This window comes from Miscanthus floridulus, chromosome 6 (assembly GCF_019320115.1).
Source record: "Miscanthus floridulus cultivar M001 chromosome 6, ASM1932011v1, whole genome shotgun sequence".
In the NCBI taxonomy this organism is placed as follows: Eukaryota; Viridiplantae; Streptophyta; class Magnoliopsida; order Poales; family Poaceae; genus Miscanthus; species Miscanthus floridulus.
The window spans coordinates 122,632,407-122,653,337 of NC_089585.1; the positions used below are offsets into that span (position 1 = coordinate 122,632,407).

General features: G+C 46.5%; 1 protein-coding gene across 1 annotated transcript; it reads right to left on the bottom strand.

Annotated features, from left to right (window-relative positions):
• Positions 1 to 9,416: 9,416 nt before the first annotated feature.
• LOC136459409 (protein PSK SIMULATOR 1-like) lies at positions 9,417 to 12,055 on the bottom strand. The gene has a single exon (XM_066459271.1). It carries the CDS (start codon positions 11,303 to 11,305, stop codon positions 9,836 to 9,838), a length of 1,470 nt encoding a protein of 489 aa, XP_066315368.1. The 5' UTR covers positions 11,306 to 12,055; the 3' UTR covers positions 9,417 to 9,835.
• Between the last annotated feature and the right edge of the window lie 8,876 nt (positions 12,056 to 20,931).

Below are 20,931 nucleotides of genomic sequence, written 5' to 3' on the forward strand. Positions count from 1 at the left end.
ATAGCTCCTCCTGCGAGAGTGAATATGTATCCTAACGTGGACTTTTTTTCATCTCCCGCATAATCAGAATCTGTATACCCCTCTATGTGCAGGGAATCATATTTTCTGTACGTTAGCATGAGACCCTTCGTATCTTGCAGGTAACACAAAACTTTCTTTACTAATTTCTAGTGTTCTATTCCTGGATTACTCTGATATCTGCCAAGCAACCCGGTAACAAACGCTAAGTCAGGGCGAGTACACACTTGAGCATACTGTAAACTTCCGACAGCTGAATTATATGGAACCGCTTTTATTTCATTGATCTCATATTGGTTCCTAGAACATTGAAATTCCCCATATCTATCGCCCTTGACTATGGGAGCAGGTGAAGACTTATAATTTTGTATACTGTATTTCTTTAGAACTTTTTCTAAGTATGCCTTTTGTGATAATCCTAAGACCCCATTTTCTCTATCTCGGTGAATCTCTATTCCTAGGACGAACGAAGCTTCACCAAGATCCTTCATATCAAACTTTGAGGACAAGAACTTCTTTGTTTCTAGTAGTAGATTAACATAACTGCTAGCGAGTAAGATGTCATCCACATACAAGACTAGAAAAATATATTTCTCATTCTTGAACTTTGCATAAACGCAATTGTCCTCTATATTTTCTTAAAACCCAAACTTTCTTATTGTACTATCAAACTTCAAATACCACTATTTTGAAGCTTGTTTTAATCCGTAAATGGATTTCTTCAGGTGGCATCACATACGTCCTTTTACTTCCACAACAAAACCTTTTGGTTGTGTCATGTAAACATTTTCCTCCAGATCCCCATTTAGGAATGTCGTCTTTATATCCATCTGATGTAACTCTAAATCATAATGTGCTATAAGCGCCATTATGATTCTAAAAGAATCCTTACATGAGTTGGAGAAAATGTCTCATTGTAATCTATGCCTTCTCTTTGCGTGAAACCTTTCGCCATAAGTCACGCTTTAAACCTTTCTATATTCTTTTTGGAGTCATGTTTAGTTTTATTGACCCATTTACAACCTACTGTCTTGGCTCCTTTAGGAATTGTTTCTAAGTTCCAAACACCATTGGTTTTCATTGATTTTATTTCATCTTCCATGGCTTCAAGCCACTTGAATGAGTGAGCGCTTCTCATGGCTTCTTCAAATGAGGTGGGATCACCCTCCATTTAAAATTCCTCATATTCATAAATTTCATAATCATCAGGAATGACAGATCTCCTGACTCTTTGAGACCTTCTAGGGGCCTCGTTAGATGACGCTTGTTCTACATAAAGCTGTTGTTGCTCTCCATCATGTGTGACAACGGGTTCTTGGGGATCCTAAAGGACATGTTCCTCATGTTCATTCATTGTTGCTACAGGAGAACTAACAACAGGTGCTATTACTATAGTATCTTGCACCGTTGGTACAACAACAACAGGTAGCATGAATAATGGTTCCTGAACCATAGGAGTGGCACGTATACCCGCTTCTCTTCAAAACTAATTTCTCACACTACCATGCTCTCCCTGATCATATCATCCTCCAAGAAGACAATATGCCTTGTTTCTACAAACTTTGTTTGTCTGTTAGGACAATAGAAGCGATAACCTTTTGACTTTTCTGGATAGACAATGAAATGGCAGCTGACTGTCTTGGAGTCCAGCTTCCCTATGTTTGTGTTAAATATTTTTGCCTCAGTTGGACAACCCCACACACATAAATAGTTTAGTGAGGGTTCCTTTTCTGTCCACAACTCATATGGTGTTTTGGTCACCGACTTACTTGGCACTCGATTAAGTATATGAATAGCAGTTTTTAACGCCTCCATTCATAAATTTATCGGTAAGGTAGAGTAACTTATCATGCTTCTCACCATATCCATTAAGGTATGGTTACGTCTTTCAGCTACTCCATTCTACTGAGGCTCGCCCGGTGTAGAATACTGGGCTACTATGCCCTTTTTTTTGTAAGAACCTTACAAAAGGTCCAGAAACTTGGCCATATGAGGTGTGTCGACCGTATTACTCTTCCCCACGGTCAGACTTTACTATCTTAATCTTTAAGTTGTGCTGATTTTTTACTTCAGCCTTAAATATCTTAAATTTATCCAATGCTTCCAATCTTTCTTTAATTGGATAAATATAGCCAAAACGAGAATAGTCATCTGTAAATGTTATAAATGAATCATAACCATCCACACTCTTTACATAAAAAGGACCACAGATGTCTGTGTGAACTATTTCTAAAATTCCTACGCTTTATTTGATATTTTTCTTTATTTTCTTAAAATACTTTTCTTTTATGTAATCTATGTATTGTTCTAAATCTAAAAATTCTAAAGACGGAAGAATTGATTTCTTAATCAATCGCTCTATTCCCCCTCGAAATATGACCTAAACGATAGTGCCATAATTTCGAAGATACATCATGAACTCTCTTCCGCTTATTTGTTGCATTCATAGACGAGAAAACATTCTCTTTCTCAGTACTTACATCATTCACATTCTCAGAAAGTGATAATAAATAAAGCTTGTCTTGTCGGAAGGCAAGACCAACACATTTATTATTATAAACAATATGACATTTGCCATTACCAAAATGGCAATCATATCCATCGTCATATAAACGTAAAACACTTATTAAGTTTCTTTGCAAAGAGGGTATAAATAGAACATCTGAAAGTTTAAGTAAAAAACCATTAACTAACTGTAGAGAAAGATCTCCAATGGCTTCAACTTGAGTTTCAACTTCATTTGCTACTTTAATTCTTCTTTCTTCTCTTTACAGGGTCCTCCTCGTACGGAATCCCTGTAATGAATTTGCAACATGAACAGTTACACTTGAATCAATCCACCAAGTAGATTTTACATAACTTAAATACAAGGATTCATCTATGAATGTAATGAAATTCTCTCCTCTCTTCAGCAGGCTCTTCAGGAAGTCTGGACAATCCCTCTGGTAGTATCCATGCTTCTTGCACCATTTGCATTGATCCTTCTCAACTTGAGCATTGTTGTTCTTCTGATGATGCTCAGTCTGAGGGGCTTTCCTTTGAGGTTTGGCATTCTTATTGAAGTTCTTTTTCTTATCCTTCACAAGGTTAGTAGAGTCACCCTGTAAATACTTCAGTCTTTCCTTTTCTTAAACAAACATTGCTATGAGCTTCTCTATATCGCACTTGTCGGACTGCATGTTGTAGTTAACAATAAATATTTCATATTTCTTTGGCAAGGAAGCAAAAACCAAATGAATCAGAAACTCATCCTTGAGCCCCAAATCTATTGGCTTCAACTTCGAAGCCGTGTTACTCATCTTCAATATGTGCTCTCTGATACCGTCACCAGTATATTTTTCATTGAACAATTTCTTGATCAATGTACTGGCATAAGCCTTTGAAGAGCCAATAAACTGACTCTCCACCTCCTTAAGGTACTCCATGGCGGTATCACAGTCTAGGATAGACCCCCTTATAGCATCTGAAATTATGGACTTAGCCACCATCAAGCACTTGCAGTTTGAAATGTCCCATTTCTTACGTTCGAGACCATACTTCATTCGCACTTCTGCATGATCTCGCTGTCAAGCAGTGAAATCAGCATTAGACTCATTTTCTTCCCTCATCGGGTCCACTGGCTCAGTAGGACACAGAGAGATAAGCGCTAGGTCATTTTCAGACAGCGCAAGTGCTAGTTTATACTTCTCTCGCCATATTCTGTAGTTGCCCCCTTCAAGAGGCAGAATATGCGAGATAAATGCCATAGGATGGAGTCCTGAAAAATAGTGTTAGAGAAAGTGAGAAAATAGAACAAAATAATTGCATGCCATAATTTAACATTGGTTAAAATTAAAACAAACAACTTCTTCTACATTAATTCTATATCACCGTTGGGCAGAAAATAAAATTAATGTATAAACACATAAATCAAACATTTATAATATTGCTATCAACAACTTTGGTCAGAAAATAGCAAAATCATAAATTTTCTGAAAAATTATATCTACTCCTCAAAATTAAATCCTCCCGTTGGTTCGGATTTAATTAGAAGATAATAAACTTTAATTTTTCAGCGGAAACATGAATAAATAATAATTATCTACTTTTCAGAAGCATTTTCATATTCATATCTACTTTCTGGAAAAAAGTAACACGGTGGTGGAATTTTACCAGAAATTTTAAACCTTCGAAAATCATCAAAATTCATTCAAATCTGCTTCTGAAAATAAATAAACTTCAAACTGCATCTGTTGTTCATTTTGGCCCAGCCTGCAGCAGCAAAGAGCGGCCCAGCAGTAACAGGGCGTGGCTCGGCAGCGGCGGCGCCCCGCGTGCATGTGCTCGTGGCACCTCCCTCGTTCCCAGGCCGCAACCTGGGCCTGGGCTAGGAAAGTTCTCTCCCGCTTGGGCCGATTCTGGTCCAATGCGCTCTCAGCCGTCCATCCAGATCTGACGGCCAGGCAACGATTTCGGGTGTTCAAAAACCCCCGGCCGGCTGCGCCCCCTCAAACCCTAGCGCCATTCTCTTCTCCTCCTCTCTCTCTCAGCCCCGCAACAACACCGAGTGAGGCGAGGGGATGACGGCGCCGTCGCCGGCGTGCGCTCCCCAGCGGGTGAGCGCGCCACCATCGAGCGGCCTGCCCGTGGCGCCCTTGGCCAGAGAACGCGCCCGCTCAACATGCATCGGCGGCTCGACCCTTCTTCTCGCGCACCGACGAGGTGGCAGCGCGGTGCAGCAGCAAAGTAGGCCTCTTCCCCTTCCCCTTTTCTTCTATAATTGAATTTTTCTTTCTTTTCTTCACGGATCTATCCGATTTAGGGTTGGATGGGGTTAAGATCGAGATTAGGGTTAGGGTTTCCTTACTGTTCAGCTTCCTCGTGCGGTTTCTTCACGGGTTAGGGCTCGGTTCGAGTTCTCTTGAAGCCGGGACTCTGTTCTTACTGTTGTTCTTCACCCGATTTGGGTTTAGGGTTCAATGAACCCTCTGCTTAGATCCGAAATGGATCTATCACCTCCTTCTAAATGCTGTTATTCGATTTTTTCTATTTCGATACGCTAGATCTACGCCTAGTTAGGCGACTGATACCATTGATAGACATAACATAGGATCACTAGCCATAGATCTAGCACGTGTACTTGTATTTGGAATAATCAGCGAGTCCTAAAACATCTACTAGTACGAGATTAAGGAGAAGGGAGAGGGGCAGTGATCTCTGACCGTCAGAGGGCTTGGCGGAGGAGCTGCTGGAGCCATCCATGTCGATAGCGGTGGTGCGGTCCGAGTCGGTGAAGGCGGTGGGGATGTAGCAATGGAGTCCGGTGACGCAGTCCGATGGCGGTGAGACGATGGAGCTTCCTGTCACTGCCTGCGCACCCTCTAAATCGGATTAGGGTCTGTTGGTGGGGCGATGTGGCTGCTCACGGTGAATCTCGTGAAGAGAGCCGCCGGCCCCTAGCTCTGTGTTTTTATAGCGCTATGTGGCTGGGGGCCTACCAACCATATATGGTTGGATGTCCCTGATCAAAGCACGGATCAAGAACCCAATTAACCATATGCGCATGTTTGCATCTACGCGCACACGGATCAAGAACCCAATTAACCATATGCGCATGTTTGCATCTACGCGCACGTTTCTCCCGAGTCGTCGCCTCCTGCTCCTGTCCTCCTCTCCTCATACTAGTCGTCTGCATGCCCATGCCCATCCATTCTGGCCGTCAACTGCATGCACAGCTCGACCAAGAACAACAACAATAGGTCTCCGTCTCCGTCCGATCGGTGGCCACCAAATGCGGCCAGCGCCGAGTGCGTCTTGACGATCCCAGGGATTATATTCAAAATAATACGAAGAGATAACGATGGTTGACTGAAATTAAACCCCAGCTGCACGATGTGCGTGCTTAGATAAGCCTTCGCACGCACAGGATTAGCGACCGCTCGTCACTGTTAGGGTTTAAAAAATCATGTCCCTGCTGTAGTAGCCTGAGGCCGACGGCCCGACCTACCTACTAACTACTGGTAGGCTGTTGCTGCTTTGACCAGCAATTAACTTGTTTCTGAGGCATGGTTTGCGCAAATGCGAAATAGAGTAAGGACACTTTCAATACAGAAATCATCATAGTTTCTATAGACATTAATTGTACTACCACCTAAACGTTTTACTGATATAACAAGATAGTTATTAAAGAGAGAGAGCAAAAATCGTAGAAATCGGGTCTAAGTTAGAAACTACGTCTACACGAGAACCAAGATATGAAGGGATGTAATTGATAGAGAATGGAGAGAGAATGCATATGATTAGATAAAAAAAATTAATTGAAAACTATCCATTGAAACTATGATTTCTATATATAGTGTCTATAAAAATTAATAGATATAAAACTACATATAATTTCTAGCGTTGAGACTGCCCTAATCAAAGTATTGTAATCTAGTTTCTCGAGCCATGTGAATTACGCCATTCCGCCTCGGAGTAGGGCGGCGGCAGGGGGGCATTTCTTTTTATTTGCTTGTAGGCTTCTTTCGAGATGCCTTCAGAAATAATGCTTCTTTATGCACGCCTAATCAGTGAACTAGCAATTTGTTTATGGCCTCCTACAACTACTAATCTGCGGTGATTTGTATAAGCATGTGAACGTGAAGTGTGTTGGGCGCGATGCCATTAGGAGCAATGGTAGTGTGTAACAACTGAATTCAGTCAGTTACCAAAACGGGATTTCAATGCCACCGTTTTCTTACTTCGGTAGTACACCTTCGTAGGTTAGACCTACCCTTGAAACTATTATAGTTTTCATAGTATTAACTCGGTTGCCATGCCATTGTTTGCTAATGTGGATGGAGAGTTAAGGTCCAGTACATTTATTTTTGTAGATGATCTTATGCAATGCCAAGTAATCATGAGATGATTGAACAAACCAATTCATACAAAGTTATCTTATTTAAGTTGTATTATAGTAATTCGATTGTTCTTAATTTATGCAATCAACAAAGGTAAGTTTGTGAGTTGCATACTAATGTTAAATCATACTCTCTATGTCCCTGAATAAATCAATTTCTAGAGTGGTTTTAAGTCAAATGTTTTTAAGTTTGACCAAATTTATAAAAAGTGCCAAGAGCTATGACACCAAATTAGTATCATTGGATACACCATGAAATATATTTTCATAATGTGTTCATTTTGAGTCATAAGTATTGTTGTCCCTTTTCTATAAATTTGGTCAAACTTAAAAAATGACTTAAGGCATATCTAGGAATTGAGTTATTCAGAGAGACGGAGGGTGTCTCATAGTTCTAAATTTTTGCCCATGAGATGGTTGCTTCACAAAACAACCGCCTCTTTCTCTCACCTTACTCTCTCTCCTTCGCGTCATCAAAAATTTTATGTGCTATTGCATGAGACGGCTTTTGAAATTGCTGACACGTAGCAATGTACCTGCTCTAAGAAAGAGAAAACGATGGAAATCATTCTCATCCAAGACACCAAGTTGGCTAATCCACCAACGTACCAAGAAACTCCCGCTTTAGCGTTGGAGCGGCCTCATCATTTCCATCCACACCTTTTCCCCTTCCTACCGGATCTACTTCTAGCTCTCATGCGCTCCTCTGCTCCTTGCGCATATATAATGCTCGCCTACCAATGCTCGCGTTGTCGTGTACCCCACACGATCCAATTTTTTCCTTGAAAACTTTGCCTCACATGCAACCTTCATGAAAGGGACATAGGTGTCACCTAAGAGGGGTCGAATGGGCATTTCCTGCAGTTTAAATGAACTGATAACAAAACCACCCAAAATTTGAATATCATCTTTTGCAAAACCGGATACTCAATTTTTTTGTAATGAAAAATTAAACATGGTTAAAACCGCCTAAATGAGCTATTCCTCACACCCGAACGTGTAGATAGGCTTCTGATGATGTCAAGAAGCAAAACCACATAGTCCCTTCACTCAAGAATAAGCATTTGAACACATCTAGGCCCCAATTCCGAATTTAGGGTTTTGTAAGTGTTTATGACTAGCATGTGTTTCGCAGGGTGTATATATGACATTGGTTAGTCACATTGCAGTCACTTGGTTAATCTTGGTCTCATAGTTGGATTTCAAGTATGAATGCAAGGATATTCGTGAATTTTAAGATACTGTAGGGTCAAGTGGGACCTAGGTTTATCTTGGAAGCAACTCTATAAATGAAGTTAAGCTTCATTTATGTAGACTGAAGCCCTCTTTACACCCTGTAATTATGAATTGGCTACGAAAGTTGTAATCTTCCTTTTTCTAGCTCGAGATAAGTCCTTCTGGTTAGTCCTTGGCTAACATTTGTAACACTTGCCCTTTGTTTTTGGTCTTTAATTAATCTATTCGGTGGCTGGGGACTTTGCCCCATGGTTTTCTTTCAAAAAAAGTGGGACCTAGGTGCTTGGAGCACTTGATGCAGTGTTACTCCGGTATTTGTTTTTATGTTTGACCATACTAACGGAGGTCCAAGACAAAAGATTTATGAGAGTTAGAGTTGAGAGCATTTGGATACATATACGTAGTACACTCTCTCAAGTCAGTGCAAAAGTGACCCTAAGGAATATGGTTCAATTATAACACTAGAGCTACCGAACCGAGAAAAAACAAAAAATCTTAAGTTCGATTCTTCAATTAGGTTTGAACAGAGGGAATAGGAAAAAAAATCCAATGAGGCCACGGACCCACAGTTGTCAGTGAAACTATACAGCCTGTTCGCTTGTTGGTTTCAGCCATGGTACAATATTTTCCTCTCACAACAAACCAGCAACAGCCGGGCTTATCAGTCCAGAAAACCAACCAACGAACATGCTGATAATCACACTACCATTAATATAGTGTATTCCATACTTCCAAAAAGAGTATCATCTAGCCATTATTGATTTACCGTGTAGATGAGTATCAAGAAACATGACGTAGATGCGCCTCTTTAGCGGTAACTGACATTTGCATGCGTTTTGTGTGTAATCGCCATTTCGCCTCTAATGAATTTTGCATGCACTAAGGTCAGTTGTTGTATTCGGTAAATAAATTAAATAAAGCACGACCAGCTACAAATGGTGTAAATTTAGATGTGCCACACCCACACCTATCTTATTAAGAAGCTAAAGTTCTTCCTTTATAAATAGAAATTGGCACTATCTCGTGCCTTTAGTCCAAAAATAATAATAAGAAGCTGAAGTGATACTCCTATTGGTACTACTACTCTTTTGTAGGACAGATTTTGAAGGCTAGGACGACACTTTGTTGGGAGGCAGGAAAGGAAAGGACGGTTGGTTCCAAACTTAGGCCCCGTTTGTTTGGAGGAATTCTGGAGGAATCTGTGAGAGAAAAACACTGTTCTAGATAAAAAAAAAGTGGATCAAGTCAGATTTAAGGGCACGCGAACGGGGCCTTAGACCAGATGAATTTCAAAGAATCAATATATATTACACAATCCTTACTTTCTCTTGACATTATGTATTGTACACCGGATTCTGTCACCGGCATGACACCGACGGGAGAGGGGGGAGCGAGACCCCACGTGTCGGCGTCAAGCCGCTGACAGCAACCCTAACGTGCAAACCAATCAACGATTTCCCGTTTCAACTATTGCTGCTGCTACTACAGTACAGTCGTGTGTTGTCTCCTTCCTTCCTAACCCGTTGAACGCACCACCACGTTTTCTAACTTCTACACTTCTACTACCGGCCCAAAAAAATCAACTCTTCAAATCAAAGCTTTGACAAACGCATGCGAAGAGGAAGAAGAAAGAAACGCCCAACCGGACCACCACGTCCGATCCGATCGAGCGAGCGAGGGCGAGAAGGCGTTGAACGGTTCAATTCAACCGAGACGGACGGAGCCTCGCCGGCGCTCCTCGTACCAGCAGACGCAGCTGAGCGCGACGAGCACCTCCACGATGGCCGCATCGGCCTTGTCCTTGTCCGCCCACCGCAGCGTCTGCAGCACGTACGCGAGCGGGGCGCCGTCGAAGCGGCGCGTCCGGTCCATGTTGCGCTCCGCCTGCCACTGCACCGTGTCGCGCGCCATCGGCCCCAGCCACGCCATGATGCGGTCCACGGCGTCCTTCCACCCGCGCGCCAGGGCCTCGTCCAGCGGGCCCGGGTCGCGCCACCACTCCCGGAGCTTGGACCGCACCGCCGCGCGGAGCTTCGCGGGGAGCATCTCGTACATCTCGGCGCGCTCCGCGGCGGCCTCCTCCTGGCGGCCCTCGGCCTCCATCCGCAGCAGCTCCTCCGCGGACACGATCACGTTCGCGTACTGCTGGTCCAGCCCGGCCCCGCCGACGGTGCTGGGCGGCGCGTCCAGGAGCTTGCGCCAGTTGGTGGGGGACTTGTGCTGGCCCGGCGGGGGACGCCCGATGATCGGGCACGAGTTGCTCGTCACCGGCGGGTGCACGCGGGACGGGCCGTCCCGACGCGTGATCGGCCCGGACGACGCCTTCGCCTTCCCCGATCGCAGGTGCAGCAGCTTCGACAGCCGGGTCTGGACGCTGTCCGTGGTGGCCGACGGCAGCGGCGGCGGGAGGCCAGGGACGAATGGGCCGAAGATGGAGCAGATGCGGACGAACACCGCGCAGGCGGCGCGGGCCATGAGCCCGACGGCCTTCTTGTAGCTCTGGTTCCACAGCGACTCCTCCTTGAGGCGCTTCACCTTTAGCTGCTGCGTCTTGAGCTCCTGCCGGAGCGACTCCGCGCCGGGTGAATCCCCGGCCAGTTGCTGCTGCTGCTGCTGGGCCGCCGCCGCCGCCGCCGCAGCCGCCTGTGGGTGCTGCGGGATCGGGCCGCTAAGGCGGCTCCATCCCCGGACGCTCATCTTCCGCTCGGCGGACTCCAGCTCGTCGAGCGCCTCCATCTCGGAGCAGAGCTTGGCCGTGGCGGCGACGAGGCGCTCCATCTTCTTGGCCTTCACCCTGAGCCCCTTTGCCACGAGCGGGTCCAGGCGCGCGTCGGGCGCGCCGGCCTTGAGGCAGGCGTAGACGCCGCCGAAGTCGAGGCCGCACCGCAGGCCGAGGCGAGCGACGGCGGCTGCCGCGGCGTCCAGCGACACGACCAGCTCGGCGCAGGCCAGCCTGAGGAGGAACGCCTGGTCGGTGGAGTTGAGGTACGCCACGCCCGGCGAGCGCATGGCGTCGGAGCGCAGCCGGGAGACCTCCTGGTCCGACAATGACCGGTGCAGCGACAGCAGCTTGGACATGGCCGCCGCCGCCTCGAACGCCAGGATCCCCAGCGACGCCTGCGGCCCCGCCGGCAGCCGCAGGTCCACGGGCAGCCACGGCTTCTGCACAACCATGGGTGAACTATGATGAATGAAGCTCTCTCAGCTCACTTTCCTGCAACGCCCCTGCCTGCCTGATCGAAGCTCCCCGCCTGCTCTCCTCAATGGCTTGTTATACCACCGGAAATGAAGAAGAGATTCCGCTAGGCAGGCATCTAGGTAGAGCTTCAGCGCTGTCGGCCGAGGCCTCGCTGGTGCTGTTCGCAGGTACTCCACGATCCCTCCACGCGGTTTTGCGCCCGGTGCGGTCTGGTTGGGTTGGTAATTCGGTATGGGTGACGGAGCCTCAGCCTCTTATATACCGCCGGCGCTGCTGGTGGTGCTGTTCTGTCTAGCTGCTAGCTCTTTGGCGGCTGGGGCAGAGAGGAGAGAAAGGCGCCCGCGAACTTATTGCCGCTGCCCCTGTGGAGAGTGGATATAATAACAGACGGAGAAGGAGACAGTCGACAGAGGTGGCGATGGCGACGGCGATGGTGTGTGTAAGTAGCCAAGCACGAGGAGGAAGACACGGTCGCCGAGTGGGAATGCCCTGCCCGAATGGTAGGCGCGCGCTTACCAGAAGACGCAGCAGCGTTGGTTGAAGCGTTTGATTGGGGAGCGCCGGATTTGTTTATTTCCTCGCGAGCTCGTGTGTTATTTTTGTTATTTTAAGAGCAGGCCCGGGATCGGTTTGTCCTGACTCAGTCCGAGGTTACGGACGAAGTAAGTCGCGTAACCCACAGGATTTGAGAGTTTCTACCACTACAAAACAATGATGCTCTGTTTGCGACCAAAACTTAGATTCTGATTGGAGTATAAGACCAGGATTCAGGGGGGCCGATTCAGGCGGAATTTTTTCATTTCGTTTCATTTCACAGGCTTTGCGATATTACTACCATTTCTTTTTGTTTTCTTTAGACCAAAAGCATTTCGGTCCTGCTTTAATGAAACGAAATGTTATGCTGGAACACAAACACACATGACACATGGTTGCGGTTGACCGTTATCTGGAAGAACGAACGGCGGGAAATCGGAGGTTTTACTATGCGTTCGTTCAAACCCGAATGCGCGTGGACATCGCTTGCTTCGTGAGTGAATTTATATAGCTGCGTTCACATAGTGTAATATGATCGCCCATGCCTTCTGGTCTCTGATAAGCTCAAGCGAATATGGCCTAAATCTCTGGAAGCCAGAGCACATGGCCGGAACGAGCTTTGGGTTGAATATTTGCATATGCACAAAGGCACCTAAGCAAGTGCATGTTTTGCTTAAGAATTAAGCTCCGATATACTAAGGCCCTGTTTGGCATAGCTCTGGAGCTGAACTCCAGCAACTCCAACTAATTTTTCAGCCAAACACCCCAGCTCCAAAACTTCATGGAGCTGCCAACTCCATGGAGCTGTAGTGCAAATGGAGGTGGAGTTTCGGAGCACCTCTTCTCCTACTCTAGAACTGGCCAAAATAGATCTAGACGTGGAGTTGAGGTGAAATTACCCGTAATTGCCACTGATTACACAACTCGAACCGTTTTTCTTTCTATTCGCTCTGCCTCCCACACCCACGTGCGGCCGACTCCTTCTCCCTCCCTCTCTCTCTCCGCGAATCCGCCGAGCCCCGCCCATCCGCCGAACGCCGAGCCCCGCCCGTCCGCCGAGCCCCGCCCATCCGCCGAGCCCCCCCGAACGCCGCCGCCCTCCTGCTACTGGCGGGCGTGGAGCCACTCCACGGCGCCAGCGTCAGCGTGAGCAGCGTGAGCCACTCCACTCCCCGCTTGCGGAAGTCCAAGGCCAGCGTGAGCAGCGCGCGCGCCGCTGCCACCTCGTCTCCATTCCCCTCCGGCGGCGTCCTCGGCGCAAGATTCGATGCGCGGACTCGGCGTGGGCTCCTTCGACCTGCCCCGTCACGGCCTCGGTGCGGGCTCTTGCAAGCAACCCCGGCAATCCGGCATGGACGCGGAAGCGCCGCCCTGCCTAGGCTCGGGAGCGGGCGAGGCGCAGCCTCTGCCCCAACCCTGGCGCTGGCGGTCGACACCGGCGAGGGCTCTGCTCGGTCAACTCGTCAGTGGGAAGAAGAAGGTGCTGACGAGCAGGGTCAGCTCGTCAGTGAGAGAGGGAGAGAGTTGAGTGGGGAGAGCTGCGGATGACATGTGGGTCTGTTCAACCAAGGGCAAAGTGGTCAATCCATACTGATAAAACACCATTCTGGAGTTGAGAGTACCCTTCTAGCCAAACACCCCCTACAGACAGCTCCAACTCTACTCAGAGCCAGCTCCACCTGGATTTCTGGAGTGGAGCTGCTCTATCTAGAGTTGGAGCCATGCCAAACAGGCCCTAAGTTGGACGATTAGTATAGCTGCTTCGAAGAAAAGTGCCAAGGTAATTTGTAAGTCTAATATAAAGCGCCATAATTTTTGTCATTGGTTAATACCGTTCCATTTTTCTTGTAAAAAAGAAGGGACCCTAGTAAGCCTAAACTGTGTAGCACAGGGGAAAATTTAGAAAAATATGCTACGAGGATCTCATTATCTTTTACCTCTAAACTCTCCTTTCCAAACTTATATAGCTGTGAATTGTACCGAATTTTTTTATATTTTAGCCCTTTTTTAAAAGTTTCTCACAAATAGACTCCTGGCGAAAAGAATTCAGAAAATAGACCCTTAGCTCGGCGCCATTGGTGCTGGCGCCAAGCTAACACGTCTCTGGCGCCGAGCTCCTGGGCACGGTAGATGACACGACAGTGAGCTCGGCGCCAGAGTGACTGGCGCCGAGCTTCCTGCCATTTAACCCCGGCCAACCTTCCTGTCCAAACGTTCTTCCTCTTCTTTCACCTCCCTCTCATGTTTTTTCTTTCCCCACTTCACCCTACCTCACGAATCGGCATATTGGACCTTGAAAACTTTGATTTGATCTATAGATCTTCGAGAGCAAGGTATCCTCGCTCCCCTCCTAGTTTTTTTCGCATCGATTCGGTATGTATTAGTCGGATTTTTGAACGTAATAATCATCATCACTTAGGGTTTCATTGTATCCATCAATATATGTATTATACAACCGTAGGATGATGCCAAGGCGTGAAAAAGCTAGCAAACCTAGACGCATGTAGTTATGTTATGTGTTCATTGTTGTGCATCAAATGAGAAACCCTATGTATATGGTTTAATGTTAACTGCTTTGGGTTCTTAGAACGAAATTGGTTGTATTGTAGTTATGGTTCTCATTGACATTTATTTGTGATGTTTTGATTTATGTTTGTTAAATTACATCTATTTTGTTAGATGCAAGAAATATTTCAGGAGGAGTTTTGGCGAAAACGGGGTCATCCTCGAGAATTATACCCCGACGCGTCTAGCAAAGATATCCCCATCCCTCCTGACCTCCCTATACCTAACTGTGACTGTGGTTTCCCGGTCCATGTTTTTCAATTGAAACATCCAGACATAGTGGCGCGTTGCTTCTACACATGCAATCGTTTTAATATAAGAAATTGTTTTCACTATCCTTTTTCTTTATTTGTGTAAGTATGCTACTAATATTTTGTTGGAATCTCGTTGTGTAGAACCATGAGAGGTGCTTTTTCTTTCAGTGAATCGACGGTGCAGACAAGTTTGATCCTAGGTATCTCCTTTTCGACGATTGGTTTAGAGGGAGACATCCACGTGAGCACTTCAAGCGGTGGGTTCGACCCCCCTAACCCTCCACCAATGACGGCTAAGGAGAAGCACCTAGTCGCACTTAGACAACTCGAGGAACCTCCTCTGCGCGATTGTGGAGATCGAGCTGTGATAAACCCTGACAATACGTTGTAGTTTATGTGTCCAAATAAGTATGAAGTAAGTGCAAAGTGTATGTGTTGAAATGTTGAGCTATATGTGTTCATGTACTAATGTCTACTTATTTAGATGTTTTCAATGGTGAAGTGTCGTTTCAAGGAGTGGTTGTATGGTCCTAAGAACTAATGTCTGAAAGAACCACGAAAGGTTAAGGAAAAGAAGAAAGAAAGGGTAATTTACAAAGCACCTCCTGTCATGTGCGAATGTGGTGTTAAATCCAACTATGGCCTAGTCTCTTCGGAGCTTGGAATAAGCCATTATTACGGCCATATGGTTGAGTATGATGAGGTTGGTTATTTTTGTGGTAAACATGAAATCGTATTTTGTTTCTTTTACTAAGACATATATGATAGAATTTGTTGTTTGAACAGAGCACTAGGAAATGCAGGTGGGAATGTTATGATGGTCAAGCTAAGTTCTTGGATGAACTGAAGAAGAGGTAAGTAATTGTACGAAAGATGGGATATGCACCTGACTACATCAACCTATTCGTTAAACATCACAAAAAAAAGATGCGTGAGTTTGCTAGATAGCGCGGTATATGTAACCTGATCGATGTTGGGCTTAACAAATGGGGATTGGAAAGGCGGATGACGTTAGAGAAGGAGAGGGCAAGGAATGCGGCAAGGGAGGATACAAGAGTACAGATACAGGTCTTGAACGAGCATATTGTTGCATTATGTGGCAGTGAGTGCTTGAAAGTATTTTTTTTGTTGCATGATTTTAAATGAAATATAATCACGTTGCTAACTGATTGTATTTTATACATGAAGGGATTGATTGCAGCGAGGAACATGTCGCAGAGCTGGCTCGTGCAAGGTATGAGGAAAAGAAGTTAGATGAGCATAGATCTTGAGTTGGTCGCACTATTCATTCATCGATTGTGTTGTCTGATGAGGGAGACGAGGATGAGGACGACACTGGCGGACTAAGTGAGCTCATTGCTCTAGCAGAGGCGAGCTTGCAGGCGCAGAAGGCTAAGGACGATACTGGAAGACTGAGCGAGCTCATCGCTCTATCAGAGATGGGGTTGCAAGCGGAGCAGGCAGAGGAAGACACTAGCAGACTGAGCAAGTTCATCGGTCTAGTAGAGACGGGCTTACAGGTGGAGAAGGAAGATGACGCGTTCTTCACTCAGGCCGCAACGGCCGTAGATGAAGCGGAGGCCGCTTACTACAGGCGACAGGCAGGTCAGAGAAACGTAGGTGAGCCTAGCCACGGCAACAGGGTTGTAGTAGAGGACTGGTACTCAGATGATGAGTTGCTTACTTAGTACATTTCAGACTGAGGATTTAAAAGTGCATTTGCCCCTATGTCTACTGTCGGCATGTACTTCTAGTATTAATATGTTGTGTAATGTGGTATAGTATTGAACTTTTCATTATGTGGTCGTTTTCATTATTTATGGTCTTAATATTCCACTTAATGATACGGACGTATTGAAATGTGAACACGTGCTGCAAATAAAACCTAACGACGTACGACATTATATAATTCAACACACGAAACAAATGAAATGGCATGTGAGATGGGATCAACTAACACCCGACGTACAACCACGTCCAAACATTGCAGCAGTCTCTTCATAGCCGATCTCACATAGTTCTCCCACTGATCCGCACAACCAATTGAGATCATTCGCCTGAATATGTTGGGAGGAGAACCTAGGTGCAGTACACCATCAACTACAATGCCATCATCTTCAAGGCAATGCAGCTTCTCCCGAGCCATTGCAACCATCTCACTAAATGAAGGCCTATCATTGAATAGCACAGGCACGCTTTGCATGTCAATAAACTCAATATATCGCTTTCAACGGTGCCTCCATAATATATGGTGACTAAGTTGTACATCTAGTTCAAACACGTAACGAAACACATGTCATTTAGTCTAAATTAGACGATAGATAATACCTAATAAGTACTTTCTAACTACAAATTAAGTAAATAAGATAATAACTACCTATATATATATAGTGTACTCACTAAATAGCTAGATCATATTGAAGGGTCGAGATGACGACTAGAGGGGGGGTGAATAGTCTTTTCTAAAACTTAATCGCGTCGGCTAACCGATACAAATGCGGAATTTAAACTAACGGTCTAGCCAAGACTACACCCCACTATATATGTTCACTAGCACATTGCAAAGATAACAATTATGCAACAAAGGTGCAGGGCTAACTAGAGCTCTCCTAAACAATTCTAGGAGCAAGGTTACACAAACCTATGCCACTAGTACTTTAAGCAACAAAGGAGCTCCTACACATGCTAGTAAGCAAAAGCACAAAGCTAACTAAGCTCACTAGCAATGCTCAATAAGAAGGCAACCAATGCCTAATTAGAGAGCGTAAATACTTAGCTACACAAACTAAGCAATGTGACTAACAAGGTTACTAAAACCAAATTAGCCACGCAAGGGAGCTACTTCTATGCTACACAAGCAAGAAGGTAATTAGCAAGCTACACAAGCTATCTAATTACAAGAGCAACTACACAAGCTTAACATGTATAAAAGTAATTGCAAGCTTGTGTAATGGGGATGCAAACCAACGGGAAGAACAAAGTTGACACGATGATTTTTCTTCCGAGGTTCACGTGTTTGCCAACACGCTAGTCCCCGTTGTGTCGACCGCTCACTTGGTGGTTCAGCGGCTAATTAGCATCCCCCGCTAAGCCCGCACATCGGGTGCCGCAAGAACCTACCCCTTGAGTGAGGGTAGCTCAATGACACGCTTTTACTAAAGTTGCTCTTCGCGGCTCCCGCGGGGCGAGCACAATGCCCCTCACAAGCACTTCTCCGGAGCACCGCACAAGCTTCTTGCGCGCTTCAACGGAGACCACCACCAAGCCGTCTAGGAGGTGGCAACCTCCAAGAGTAACAAGCACCACCGGCTTGCAACTCGATCACCTAGTGCCACTCGATGCAACCTCACGATGCAATCGCACTAGAATCGCTCACTCACACAATCGAATGATCACTATCAAGTATGTGTGTGATGGAGGGCTCCTAAGCACTCACAAGCATGGACACTAAGTCCCCTTTGGTGCTCCCCACCAGCCATGGCCGAAGGCCACTTCTATTTATAGCCCCAAGGGCTAAACTAGCCGTTACCCCTTCACTGGGCAACGGTCGGGCCGACCGGACGCTCTAATCGTGTTGACCGGACGCTAGACCTCAGCGTCCGGTCGCTCGCAGACGACCACGTGTCCCGGTTCCAACGGTCATTTGACTTGACCGGACGCAGCAGCACTCAATTGACCGGACGCTGAACCCTCAGCATCCGGTCGCTTCCAGTAAGCTCCCAAGCATGACCGGACGCGTCCGGTCGAACGCGATCGGACGCAGCCAGCGTCCGGTCACTCTCCAGCTACTGCTACACTCCACGTTAGTGTGACCGGACACAGCCTGCCAGCGTCCGGTGTATTCAGATCCAGTGTCCGGTCAGTTGACCGACACCAGCATCTTCTCCATTCTCTTCACCCTTGCTCAAGTGTGCTAACCATAAGAATTTGCATCTGGCGCAATAGAAAATAGGCATTCCATTTTCTCGAAAGCGCCGAACACCACCTCCTTTGTAAATGTGCCAACACCACCAAGTGTACACCACCATGTGTAAGTGTGTTAGCATTTTCACAATCATTTCCCAAAGGATGTTAGCCACTCAACTTGCCACGCCACTCGATCTTAGCGACAATGCAAAGTTAGATCACTCGAGTGGCACTAGATGACCGATATGCAAACAAGTTTGCCCCTCTTGATAGTACGGCCATCTATCCTAAACCCGGTCATAAACTTCTCTACACACCTATGACCGGTAAAATGAAATGCCCTAGGTTATACCTTTGCCTTGCGCATTCCATTCCATCTCCTTCAATGTCGATGCAACACATGCACCAACACGATCAACAATGATATGATCCACTTCATATCATCACATGATTATATTGGTTCATCGATCTTGACTCTACTTGCTCTTTACCGTTGCCATCGTCCATCGGCGCCAAGTCTTGCTCAAGCTTCACCGCCACGCGGTCCATCACTCCAAAGCCTTCGACTTGCCCTTCACGCTTGCAACCGGTCCATCAAGCCAAGTCTTGTCTTGATCTTCTCCGCTTTGATCACATGACTCAATGTCATGTCTCATGTGCATTTAAGCTCCTTCATCATCACATGTGTGAGCTTTGCAACATCTCCAAGCCATTTTCACCTTCATGGCATATGTTGCTCACACACATGTACCTGTGGACTAATCACCTATGTATCTCACATAAACACAATTAGTCCACCTAAGTTGTCACTCAATTACCAAAACCAAACAAGGACCTTTCACATATGTAGTGAACTAAATATATAACTACATATCTAAGTAGCTATCTAACTATATCTATGTACCTATATATCTATGTTTCTATCTATCGACATATATATCTCACTAGATCACTAACTAAATCAACTACCTAAGTCATCACATTAACTAGTAAATAACAAATGCCAACTAAGTAGGTACATTGCATATTCATAATTTTTACCTTTCCAACGACTGATCCGCGGACGTCGACGGAGTCGCAGCGGACGATGGGCGTGGGTCAGGCCGACAATCCAAGCCGGCGGTGGCACGGCCGTCCGCTGCAGGTGGCGGGGTTGGCGGTGGCGCGGCCGACGACAGCGGCGGCGCGCGGCGGGCGTGGGATGCCCGGGGCTCTGCGCGGCGAGTCTGGCTCGATGGGCGCTGGAGGCACGACGGCCGTGGCCGAGGGTGGTGGTGGAGGGCGGCAAGGCGGGCCACAGCCGAGGCCGGCGGTGGAGGCCAAGGCGAGGCTAAGGTGAGGACGGCGGTGGAGGGCGGAGGAGGGCTGCTGGCCGCGGCGCGGGCGGCCAGCCGCGGGCAACGACGCAGCTGCAGGGCGTGGGCTGTTCGCTAGGGCGTGGCGCGGGGCGGCCGCGGGGCTCGGGGAGCGCGAGCGGGCGCGGCGCGGGCAAGGGCGGCCGGTGGAGGCAAGGCAAGGGCGTGGGCGGTGGCGGAGCTCGGCTCTGCTAGGGCGAGAGAGGGAGAGGAAGAGAGGCACGGGGCTCACTGGTATTAAAGGCTCGACGCCAGTTACTCTGGCGCCGAGCTCGACGCCAGAGTGACTAGCGCCGAGCTCACTGCCATGTCATCTACCGTGTGCAGGAGCTCGGCGCCAGAGACGTTGGCGACGAGACGTGTTAGCTCGGCGCCAGCATCAATGGCGCTGAGCTAAGGGTCCATTTTCTTAATTCTTTCCGCCAGAGGTCTATTTATGAGAAACTTTCAAAAAAAAGGGTTAAAATGTAAAAAATTTGGGCGAATTGTAGGTGACATTTAAAAGAGGCTGCATGCTCCAAGCGGTGGTGGCTTTGGGGAGAACGCCCCCGCCCTGGCATCGTCCCCAATTTTTTTTGTAGATGGGGTTTGTTTGGCAAGTTCTACAACATAACTCCACGAGAAATTTCAACATTAAAAATCAAAATATATTGAGATAGGTAAAAATCAAAATATATTGCGATAGGTATACGCTCTCTCTCTCTCTCTCACTCACTCACTCCCAAAATATAAAGTGTTTTGGTTTTGTGGTAAGTCAAACTTCTTTTAACTCTTAACATTTTTTTATAGAAATATACATCAACACCTACAATATCAAAATACTTTAATTGCTTTTGTAGATGAAATCTATATTTTTATGGATTTAGTTGAAACTATAGAAGTTTGACAAAAGACAAAACTAAAACACATTACCGTTTGGAAGGACCAGAGGAACAATGAAAAATAGATTAAGTAATCATTTAGCTTCAACATACTTGCACATGAGAA

Bases quoted from the DNA above. Each gene is read 5' to 3' on its own strand.
- LOC136459409 (XM_066459271.1), bottom strand. From the start codon at position 11,305: ATGGTTGTGCAGAAGCCGTGGCTGCCCGTGGACCTGCGGCTGCCGGCG.